This window comes from Podarcis muralis, chromosome 2 (genome assembly GCF_964188315.1).
Source record: "Podarcis muralis chromosome 2, rPodMur119.hap1.1, whole genome shotgun sequence".
Lineage (NCBI taxonomy): Eukaryota > Metazoa > Chordata > Lepidosauria > Squamata > Lacertidae > Podarcis > Podarcis muralis.
Genome location: NC_135656.1, coordinates 41,081,897 through 41,094,020, shown reverse-complemented (window position 1 = coordinate 41,094,020; position 12,124 = coordinate 41,081,897). Strand labels below are relative to the sequence as shown.

Genomic DNA, 12,124 nt, shown 5'->3' with positions numbered 1-12,124 from the left:
CAAGTGAAGAGCTATTTACATTGATTGAGAGCTATTACGGATTTCTGCTTTCCACCAAAGCCCTGCAAGTTCCTTTATTTAATGCCTCAAAAGTATTTAGTCATTAGAATGTAAGAGCCTCACTAAATCAGATCAAATATCTATTTTGTCCAGCTTCCTGTATCCCACAATGGTGCAACAGAAACCTCCAGGAAGCCCAGAATTTCCACTACTTGAAATGTCTTGGTTACTCAGTCATGTGGCTTTCTGAAGTTGCTTTGCAGACAGATTGGAGTAGGAGAGAGAGTGTCCATTGTATTTCTTGTTGATAGTAGGCTGTCTAGACTACATGTTCCAGCCTGCTGCCTACCTAGACTTGAACATACAGCATCCTGAATTAAAGATACAGCATAGTGTGTCAACTATTAGCATACACACTATGCTTTCTTTCTTGTTATAACCACTCATTCACAGGGCCTTGAGAGCTCGTTTGAATGTGTATGTGTGTTCACTTTAACATTGGGCTGCCTTAGGTACTGCTTGTTGAAATTCCACCCTCTTAGGTCCACCTTTCCACCAGTTCCACAGGAGGTTCTGCTAGGTAATCGCTGGTATAAAGTCTTGACTTTCATGTGGCTGGGGAAACCCAGCCAGATGGGTGGGGTATAAATAATAAATGATGATGATGATGTGGTTCAAGCATATGGATAGAGGTGTAGACATTTTCAAACTCAAAATGCTTGTCCCAAATCAAAGGCCCCTGAGTAAAGTTAGAAGTCATGGGATAAGAAGGCTCAGAGATTACTGAGACAACAAGCTTTTGAGTGACTCTCAGAGTTAACTAAGAGCAGAGTTCAAATGCAGCACAGCAACTTTGAATCTTTCCAGAGGGCTTGGTGCCATTCTGGTGACAAAGCACACCAATGCACATTAACATAGGCCCCCTCAAGTAAACAGAAATGCTGACATGCATTTAGATTCCTACGCAAAAGGTAGTGTAGGCCAGGATAGGTCTGGATGCTCTAGTAGTTGAACAGGCAGCAAATTGTAAAGAGGCATCAAATCAGTCTGTTTCTAAATAAATGTCGAAACAATATCCTCCCTATAAATCCAGCTACAGTATTTAGTTTTAAAAACCAAACAAAGCTGACCATACTGGGGAGAAATGCCACTTTCTGGCCTATGGGTAGTGGATTTTAAAATATTTGGCTTTATGTTTTCATGAGCTAGCCTTTTGAACATCTTCCTCCTGAGCACAGTGTCCTCAGATGCTGTATCATTTTTTGGTGCGAATGCAGACTACTTGTCAGATAGTAGGAAGGTATGGCAAACCTCCATAGAGAAACATATTGGCTGTTTCCTGTTAAAGTAGAAACACCTGCAAGCTTATTATTGCATCTTAATTACATACATAAAAGCTAGGAGGCTTAGCCAATGAAAATGACTCATCTCACTAAATGAAGCATCACATGGAGCTCTCAGTGTGTGTCATCTCAGATTTGTTTGGACTGTTCAACTTTGCATGGAAAGAGCACAGAGCAACAGTTAAATTAAGAAGATATTTGAAGGCTAAAGAGGCAGTCCCCTTTCCTGGAATGAATATAACCAAGAGCAAAAATGAAGGTATGTATAGCAACTTTTAGAGATTTATTCCAGGCAATTTACAAGTATGAGAATTTAAACTCATAATATTTGTGAGAGCTAGGCCTGAGTTTATGAGTCTGTAGATTACTGAGTATGCTGTCAGTATCAAACAAAAGGTGCTGGGCGGAACTGGTAGAAGCAAATAAGAAAGTTCAATTCACAAGTAAATTTCTCTTATACACTTGACATCATATTTCTCATACCAACCAGGTAAATATTTGCCTTTGACTTCTGTATCAATCAATATTTATTCATATCTCAGTTTAGCAGCAAAAATATATCAATGCCTTCAGTTTATCAGGAAACATATAAGGAACCCCAACGATCTATAAAAGAAAGTCAAATTCCTAATCGTTGCATTATCAAGTAGTAATAGTTCCTCATGAATAGCCAAGACAAAATTTAATTCCAGTGGTTCTCATCACAATAGGCATTTTACATACTGGAAAATTAAGAGCAGTATTATAATATAGTAGCAAAATAAATGAAGTTACTTGAATAGAAGATCAACACACGTTCCATCAAAGAGATTCAGTTTTTGAATTGCCTCATAATGTATTGATGGGGCGGGGGAGAGATGAAGAAATTACACAGCTGCTTTTAAAACGAAATTTCGTGCATGCACATGAAAGCTCATACCAATGACAAACTTAGTTGGTCTCTAAGGTGCTACTGGAAGGAATTTTTTTATTTTGTTTTGACTACAGCAGACCTGTAACTAGCTGCTTTTAGCTATCTGACAGAAAAGGGCAAAATGAGACCAATTTTCTAAAAGCTAAGTAAACGCTACTTAAAGCATAGCTGTCAACTTTTCCCTTTTCTTGCGAGGAATTATAAAACATGAATTTTTATGCCTTAAACATACCAGATCTCAAACTTGACTGTAAATTCCTCAGTGCATGTCTTTTGTGAGAATGTTTGCCGATTATGCTGAATCTTTTGAAGAACCTGGAATGAGTTGTACATAACAAATACACAGAAAGCGAAAATTTCTCTCAGCTTATACTCCTGTCAATGCATCTCTTTGGAGACATGGCACTGAGGCAATCTGTGAGACTCTATGCAAGTCACAGAAAATTTTAATTCCTGCAAGAAATCACATCCAGTGGAAATAATTGCAAGTCTTCTAAACAACACATTCAGCCTTATCAAGTTACAGCCAACACCTAGTGCTTGGAAAAGGTTTCGGGAGAAGGCAAACACTGAGAGGTGTTACAGAAGAAAATTTCTATGGTTACAAAGATAAAAGCATGTCTTGGTAGAAGGTGATGCAATCAGCACACCATATTCTATGTTATTTGACCTGAACTCTAAAAACATTCAACAGAGGTTGCAATTTTGCAATTTGAAATGAAAACCAAACACACACAGCTTAGTTTCCAGATACCAGGCAGTTTGAAAAGATGACAATTAAAAATGTTTATTTACTTGCAAACCTAACTAAAATAATTATGGGATACCGAGATTAAAACAAAACTGAACTAGACTCCTGTGATCAATGCACAAGAGCAGAATAAATTCACAAGATCAGGTAGCACATTGGTACTATAACATATTAGGTGGATGAAGAAATCTCCATGTGGAAGAAAAAACATGGGTGGGTTTACAGTAAAGATAGCCTTAACGTTTTACATAGGAAGGCACTGCTTTGAGAGCATGTTTGCTGCCCTGAAAACATATCTTGGAACAAGCTCTAGAAGAGATGGTTCTACATATTTCCAAGGCATTGAGGAAAAGCCAGAGACTTATGGTTTGACTGCTGACTGGCTAATGCCTGTGCTATCATCAACAAGATGGAATAGTAAAGCACCCCACAGCATGTTAAACTTTATGGCTCGGTTAGGTCAGAATGTTCGTTGCTCTTATCATGTGGTAAAATTCTGCTTTCCCTCAAAGTTAGCAGCACAATCCAGCCAAACTTCAGCTTTTTATGTCCTGCTGGCTTCACAGAAGAGTTAAACATGTGCTGTGCAGTGCAATTCTTCTATCTATGCATGTGTGCTCAAGACGTCCCACTGAGTTCGGTGAGGTTTACTTGCAGGAAAATGTGCATATGATTACATCATTATCGTTAAAAAGTAATTCAATAGGTCTTAAAATGCTCAGTTGCTACTGGATCATTCTCTAGGATTTTTGTTACTTAAGCGCATTAATGCACTGAGATGCTTAAAAGTTAGTCTTTAATGCTACTCATTACTAAAGCTATGTAATTAACATTAATACTGCCAGTCATCACTTGCTAACGTAACACTGACATCTAAAAATGGATTTTGAAATTATTTCTACAGCTGCATGTAACAATTCAGGATCGAACTCATGCACATTAAAGAACACTGTGTGCAGATGTCATATTCCCATAAAATATCCTCACACACAGCTTATGTGAGGAAACTGACAAATATAATCAGTGGGAAGGAAAGCAGACAACATGATTACATGTTTATTGAAAAATTGTGTCAGTCTGTCTTTTACTGGAATAACGAAGTATGAAATGAAATCAATCAAAGCTTTTTATTTGGGGAAATACAGAAAACATGGCTTTTTATAATATAAGAAGACCCAGTCAGATTTGCATTTATAGGATCTCTTTGTAATCCTTTAGTAGCTGCAGTATTAATATAACAATATTTTCTTATGGAATATATTTATGAAAATTTGAGTAATTATAGTATTTTATGAGAACATCTATTTGACACTTTTATGAAAAAACATTCAGCTCATTAGATATAGGTATGGTTATTTTTGCTTATCTTATTCATTAACTTCTTGAATATTAATCAATTTGTACAATTTGTACAATATATATACATAAATATTCTCATATATATTGACCCCACTCCCAAAGTAATGCCAAATGTACTTACAACAAGGCTACTGGGTTCTATTTTTATCAACCCGAGAAAGAGAACCTGGGCTAGAGTTATGCCAATGAAGGATTGGTCTATATGGACAGGGACAGATTTCGTTTTCAATGGCTTCCACTGAGTTCTATGGACAAAGCAAACCAGCAGCATTCTGGGACACAGCTGAGAAAGGCAAAACTTTTCGCAAACAGAGAGCAATCAGGGCTTGCCATGTCCTCAAACCATGTCCTTATTTGCACTGGCTTGGGATTATGGCACTAGGACAAATCATTTCACTGAGCAATTTTACCAGAAGACACTGGGTCACAAAAACAGATTTGCACCAGAGCGAGCTGTTAAATATGCAATCTAGAATGAGCAACAAACCTTCTTACTGATGACTGGTAAAACTTGCTTCTCAAAGCACCATATTTTCATAATACTGTTCTGCCTATCAGCCTCTGCTAAGTGAAAACTTGCTAGGGAAAATTACTACTACATCAAATACTTAGTAAATAAAGTTCTCTGTAAGGACAGTTTATATTGTTAATTCTTGATGCAAGTTGGTATTTACTTACAACACCACACACTTTTCCATACCCATAACTACCAATATGTAAACATAGGGTGTGGTCAATACTATTTTCTTAGCCAAAGGGCAACAACATTCAGAGCAACATGCCTAGCATTCATGCAAAACACATGAAAAGCAACTTGATAAATTCAGACAATTTAGACTATGGGAGTTTCATGACTTGAACTCCCAACATCTTTTTTCTTTTCAAAAAGTAGCTGGGCAAGGGACACCCTTTGCTCATGTGGTGATTCACCAGTTTAATGTTCCTGCTTCATGAAGTTGCTATTAGCTGTGGAAGGGGAAAATTTGGGCATAAAACCTTTGCCTGTAGATTGCCCTCTCCTATAGAAAGATGATTTGGATCAAGGCTGTAGCATGAGGACAAGCTCTGCAGAACAGTAAAACATCCTATTCAAGCTTCCTCCCATCAAAGGCAACTTGTTAGCAGCAGCACAGTTTGCACTGGAGAAATGAAAGGAAATTTTCCAATAGCTTGAAATGTGTGACAATTTAAAGTAAAAGGTGGATTTTTCTGTAGTGTGCATTTGAAAGGCCACCTTCCAACTTCCCATGATGCTTCTAACATCCTTCTGAATCATGATTCCCCTATGAAATAAAGATATAGCTCTTCTCCAACACACACGTATAAAGCTGAAAGTGTATATTCTCTCAGGCAAACATGTGGAATTTGTAGCCCTCTGCATTGGTTAACTTGTTCCCTTGCCTGAGTAAACTGAATCAGTCAAACTAGATTATGGCTGAGGGCTGGATTCAACTAAACTGTTGCGCTAGAATGAGCCAACGCAATGAGTCCTGCTAGCACAATGGCTATTTCCCTCCCTCTTCTCCCTCTGTGCCTGCCCCTCATTGGCTCTGGGGAGGACTTAGGAGAGAGAGGATTGTTCCATCTGCCAAGCAGAAATGCTTATGCTGATGGAACAATTATAAGAGCTTGACACTGAATTCCTCTCACAGTGTTTAAGCAAAGCCCTATGAGTACTAAAAAATGATTCTTAATATCCATCACCTAAGAGGGGCAAAGCCTTACATCCTAGAAACTTTGCTTCCTCATCCATTGGGTCTAATGTTAAGGGGCCCGGAGTTAACTTGCACAACTCAGTATTTCCACATATGCTATTAATACAGGATAGAAAGTAGACAAGAGATTTGTGAACTGCATGTGCATTCTAACCAATGTAGATTTTATATTCACATTACAGATGTGAGATGTTTAAAAAGAAATGTTTTTACTGTATGGAAGTTCCCAGTCAGGAGATGAGAGATATTCTGAAAGAATAATACTGACCAAAGGAAGCCACATAGTTTGCCAGCAATAAAATCTACATAACCACTAGACAATTTTATTCTAGTATTGAGGCCCACTTATTTAAAGTGCTAGTTTCCAAAAAGATGTTGGATCCATAAAAATAAAGAATAAGCATATTTGTTTCTACAGCAGTTTGTGCCCAATTGTGGACAAAATTGAAAGAAGAGACAGCATGTTATCTACTAGGAATTAACTAGTAGTGAAAAAAGATTAAATTGCTATGAATTACAACCTCCTATATGGTCAGCTGGGTCTCTAAAGATAACCAATTTTTGTCACTATTGAAGCTGAAAAACTATTAATTTCAGCAGAAACTAAAAGTCCCATTTCCTTGGATCATGAAAACTTAAATCTTAGAAAAGCAAATAAAATGCTACAAGTTTTTGCAATAAATTAATCTTAGGAAAATAAAATCTTTATAAAATCTTTATAATTGCTTTCTTTATAAATATGTACATCATAAAATCCCACTGCTAGTAGAATGGCTTCTTACAGATTCCATGTGCATCATTTCTAATAGCATCACCCTATTCCTCCGAAGTCTGTTCTTTGCCTGACAGACTGATGAAATGCAAGACTTTTACCAATTCCTAGTGAAGTTCTCGTCTTTCATAGCTTTCACCAGCCAGTCCCTTTCCTTATCATCATCATCAGAGTCACTCATATCACTAGAATCTGCAGCTAGGAGTCGGGAGTAATTAATTCTTTTTTGACGTGGCAACTTGGATTGGACAATCAAGAACAAGATTAACCAGAGTATTAAAGTAATGGAACATGCTCGATAGAGCACTGCTAGGCCAAAGCTGTTCACAACAAACCCTCCTGCAAAACTTCCCAGACTGGCTCCACAGCCACAAGAGAGACCCTGTAGGACAAGGTGGAGAGACCTTTCTGTGCCAGGAGTGGCAATGTCATCTGCCAGCATGTTCACAGCCCACCACAAGGCACCGTTGCTGAAGGCACAGAAGATCTGGATTGGCAGCACAGACCAGGTGTTCCATAGGAAGGAATAGTAGAGCAGCTGTGCTGCAAGGCAGCTTAAACTCAAGGCAACTGTGCCACCAGCTGAGAGAGTCCTTAGTAACTTGCTTTTGAAGATGTAGAGCAGGATTTCGGCAATCAGTCCAATGGCCACTGAGAGACCCATGTATAATTCACTGCTGCCTTGGTCTTGCATTTGCCAGAAAAGAAAATTCTGCACAGTTGACCCAATGGCACCCGTGAGGAAGACAGTTACTGCACACAGGATGGTTCTGCCGTCGCTCCCAATCAGGTTTAAAGCTTTGACTGTTTTGTTTGCATGTTCACTTTTTTTGGACACATGAATGGGAAAGAAGACACTGACAGCCAGCGTTAAAGTTAGCAACATGGCATAGCCATAAAAATGCACTGCAAAACGTGGGATATTCGTGCTCAAGAAGCAACTCAGCTGATCCACAAATATTGCTACACCACAGACACCCATAGATGCTCCTAAGTAACTCCAAATCCAAAGATTTCCATATTTGTCTGCTGCATCAACAAAATCAAGGTACTCATAGAGGCTGTCCTCAACCATCCATCCAAGAGGTGCAGCCAGGAGCTCCCAAAGAACAACAGCACCTAGCACCATAAGAAAGGCCTGGTGCTCACTGTCCAAGAAGTCAGTACCTTGTAGTAACCAAGAGCTCATATCCTGTGCTCTTTCCCAGCGACCTGACAAGTTTTTGAATATATATTGTGCCTTTTTAAGAGGTACGGGGGCTGTGTAAAATGAGAAGTTAGCATTTCTTTCTGAAGAGTCATTTTCTACAAATTTTTCTTCAATATTCATATCAGCAGGTGGGCTACCAGTTGCCTTCACAGGCTTGTTTATAGTCAGTGTCTCCAACCTTTGTTCTTCTGGGGAAACTTCTTTCCCAGAAGTACCAGATATCACACCATACGGAACATCAGTGAATTGCTGGGTACTTGTATCACCATTGTTGACACCACTGTTGATCACAGAAGGGATATTAATAGTGGAATAAATTTTGAATGGTGCATTTGTTACTATTGGCTTTCCAGTAGTAATCAAGTCCTTAGAGATTATTCCGAATGATTCAGTAGATAGTGTTTTGTCATCAGAGGCAGGGTTAACATTCATTGTACTTGGACTGTTCACATTTACATCAGACACCTGGTTTGCTGTCAGTAATTTATTTGGATGCTGGCTCACGTTACAATACCTATAGACAATGTCCTTGCTTGGTGGTGGGACAAGAGTAAGAAGCAAACTTGCTCCAACTGAGCACAGTAGCGATCCGCTGATGAGAACTTTTCTCTTATTGTGAGTTTTTGCTAAATAGGAGCACAGTGGAGCCCAAAGAGAAGTGACTAAGTGCTTTAATCCTATTATAATCCCTACTAATGGTGCAGTCAGTCCAAGCTGCCGAAAGTACAGAGTTAAAAACGGAATTGCACAGGCATTTCCTGCACCATAAAGAAAATGGAAGAGGCTAGCAAGAGTTAGTGCTTTGTTCACATCCCACTGGTTGTTTGTATTCATGGCTTCAGGTGTAGGCTTGGCTCCCAATTTTGTCCTGCAAATTAATAAAAGAAAAAGAAAGACTTGTCAGTATTGAATAACAAATTAGAAATGCCAACAAGGAACATTTTCACTTATTGTCAGCCACCTTGAAGTCTTGTTGTCAGCATGAGAACATTGTAAGAAAATGAAAACAAAAAATTCTTTTTCTAGCACTGCAAAAAGTTGTATTGGTAATCAAATCAGAAGGGCAGTTACAAATTTTCAAACAAACAAACAAACAAACAAACCCTACAACAACAGTTACTGTGCTTGGTTTCAGCCATAGAAACATTCCATATCAGATGCAGCTTTTAGGAGTTCATGAAAAAAGCAAAATCAACCTGACTTGTACAAATCCTTCTTTACTTGCCAGAACAGATATTAGATTGCAATCTTATGCATGTTTACTATGTTTACCCATTTAACTCAGTGGGATTCGTTTCTGAGTAAAGTTTTTTTCTTCTATTTTTGAATAATTTCTTACACTGATATTCCACTTTTCTTCTATCATGGCACCCATGCAACCCATGGCATGTGGTTCCCAGGCAACCAGCTATACAGGCACTGGCCAGACCAAGACCTGCTTAGCAAACTGGTAGCCTCATGTGTATTCAGATCAAACCTTGGGATGTTTATGTGTGTGCCGTTAGAGCCTTTACAGATTACTATGAAAAGCATTTTTTAAAGCTCTACCCTCATACTAAGCCCTATCCAGTGCCAGTTGCATGACACCGCTTTCCTACACAATGAAATGACTTTTAAAAGGGTTTTGTAATTTATTAACTTTTTTTAAAAAGAAAAATCCAATGGGATTTAAACAACTCACATGCAAAACTGCAGCCCAAACCTTTTTAAAATTCACAAAAGGTCTAGCAAGCCTACCATAAAGCAGATTTTAAATCAAACATAATGGAGAGAGAGTGATGTCTTCGGTACTATGACTTGTGCAACAAACTTCCTGTTCTATCCCATAAAAATGAATATGCAAATAAGGGATGAATCATACTTTTTCTAGAGACAAAATATTGCAGATCGAGTGCTGGGAAAATGCTACATCATTACAATAGCTGTGTTTCCTTGAATAAAGTTCAACGTGAGGAAATGTGTGCATTTACGTTGCGTTATGAAATAAAACGACCAGAAAGACTCTTATAAATAAGAGTTCTCAAAGTATATAGCAGGGCATTGCTGAAGATCATCTTCATAAAATCAGTGATAGTCTACTACAGTGAATTTTGTGAGGATTCCCAGGTTCACTGGGCAGTGAACAGCACCAAGTTATTATAGTTATCAAAAGGAACTGACTGACTGCCAGACACATAAAACAGGTCTCTATGTAAGGGTGTGTGTGGTGTAGTATTTCAAGGAACAGGAAACATTTGCTTTGGGTTGCTACCAGATTGCTACCAGTCTCTGTGTTATTTCAGAATGAGTCCAGGTGGGGTGGCATCGTTTTTGCTTTATACTTCAGGTCTATGGGGAAATGTCAAAGACCAGCAGCACTGCCGTGCAACAGAGCAGAATGAAATCCAGGATTTTTAACTAGCCTTTAAAGAGAAAAGCGAAGGTGTTTCGTAGAAGCATGATGCACTGTGTGTCATTTTACTTGGCACGACCACTCTGCCAACTGAAGCGGCTGTGTAAAATAAACAGGCAAAAACATGCTCTGCTGCTGACCATTAGTTTTCAGCGACCTGTTACTCGACTGTCCATTAAAAGCGGTGGAAGTGGTACATGTTTGCCTGCAAAAGCATGGCTGCCTGCCAGCAAGGCCCTGGATCCCTCCCTCGCTTTTCCACACCGAGAACGTCGGAAGAGTTCCTGAGGTGGCGGCCCTCCATCCCCTCACCTGCCACCCCACGGGCGACTACTTAAAAACAAGCCCCTGTCAGTCCCTGTGGGTAACGCTCCTCATGGCCCCCGTAGCCACTCATCCCCCCCCCCGGTTCAGTGGGGCGCAAGCTGCCCCGTGCCAACCCAGGCAGACACCCCGCCCACTCCTCCCCATAGCAAGTGGGGCCTGGGGAACTTCCCCAGCCTCCCACCCCTCTCCCCCGCACCTCGCGCGGGTTGCCATGGCAACCGCCGCCAGCGCCCGCCCCTCTCGTGCCGAACTGCCTCTTACAAGGCGCGCGCGGAGCCTCCCATACCTGAGAGGAGGGCGTGGGGGGCGCGGGGGCGGGGGAAGGCGAGACGCCGCTTCTTCCGTTGTTCCACGAGGACAGCGGCCTCGGCCTGCTGTCAGCGGGGAAAGCACTCTCGCGGCGCATGCGCCGCGGCGCACCTGTCCGCCGCGAGAGAGAGCGCGAGCGAGCTGCTCAAGCCCCGCCCCTCTCTTCACCTGCTGGCCTTGGCCCTTCGGAGAACTCCCGAGGAACCCCTCCCGGCTTCGCTCGCTCGCTCGCTGCTCTCGATCTCCTCCTCGAGGGCGAAAGTGGGCTCGGCGGGGGCGCCTCAGGGGGGCGGGGCAAGCGGTTGCTAGGATACGGCGGGTGGCCTTGGAGATGATGATGATGAGGGTGAATTCTTATCCTGTGCGGTTTGCACATTGACACTTCCGAGCTGTTGTGGTGCAGGTCTAGCATATGTCTTCTTAGAAGTGAGCCCCATTCACTTCAGTGGGACATACTCCCAAGTAATTGGATATATAATAGGACTTCATCCTTGGAGCCCTCCCTCTGGGCGCCCTCTCTCCCACTCCTCGGTTTCTACTTCTAGCCATACCTGTTAGAATAGGATTTTCTTCTCAAGTTTTGTCCCTTATTCCGATATTCTGTTTCATGTTATTTATATCCCCCCATCCCACCCTTCAGCACACCATGTTCCCCCGGGGAGCTAAAATTAAAAAGCCAAAAAACAACAACCCCACACTAGAGTCAATCAAATAATTAACCCAATTAAAATTAACAGTACATAAAACGACGGAGGCAGAGAAAATAACAGTGGGGAAGGTCACAGGGGTTTTAAAACACTGAGAAAAATAAAAGGTCTTGCAGAAAAGACAGTCTCTTCACTCTCTTTCAAAAGACAGGGACACCCAAATGTAGGATCTGCATCACTGGAACTCATATTCCTACGGGCCAGAGAATTGTGGGTGAAACAGCATTTCAGATAGTTTTGCTGGGATGCAAAAAGAAGCTGTGTTTAATTCTGATTGTTTTCCTTCAGCTCACCATGAATTCAAGGGACTTAAGTCTTTTTGTGGT

The 12,124-nt window shown here is 40.8% G+C and overlaps 1 protein-coding gene across 4 annotated transcripts; it reads right to left on the bottom strand.

Moving 5' to 3' along the window:
* Positions 1 to 1,612: 1,612 nt before the first annotated feature.
* Positions 1,613 to 11,343, bottom strand: MFSD6L (major facilitator superfamily domain containing 6 like). Of its 4 annotated transcripts, none has more exons than XM_028717180.2 (2): positions 11,260 to 11,343; positions 1,613 to 8,931 (listed from the first exon to the last, which is right to left on the bottom strand). In XM_028717180.2, the coding sequence occupies exon 2, from the start codon at positions 8,895 to 8,897 to the stop codon at positions 6,951 to 6,953; it is 1,947 nt and encodes a 648-aa protein (XP_028573013.2). In that variant the 5' UTR covers positions 8,898 to 8,931; positions 11,260 to 11,343; the 3' UTR covers positions 1,613 to 6,950. The 4 variants fall into 4 exon arrangements, with proteins under 4 accessions (XP_028573013.2, XP_028573014.2, XP_028573011.2 ...); XM_028717181.2 differs by lacking the exon at positions 11,260 to 11,343 and adding an exon at positions 11,069 to 11,218; XM_028717178.2 differs by lacking the exon at positions 11,260 to 11,343 and adding an exon at positions 10,979 to 11,198.
* Between the last annotated feature and the right edge of the window lie 781 nt (positions 11,344 to 12,124).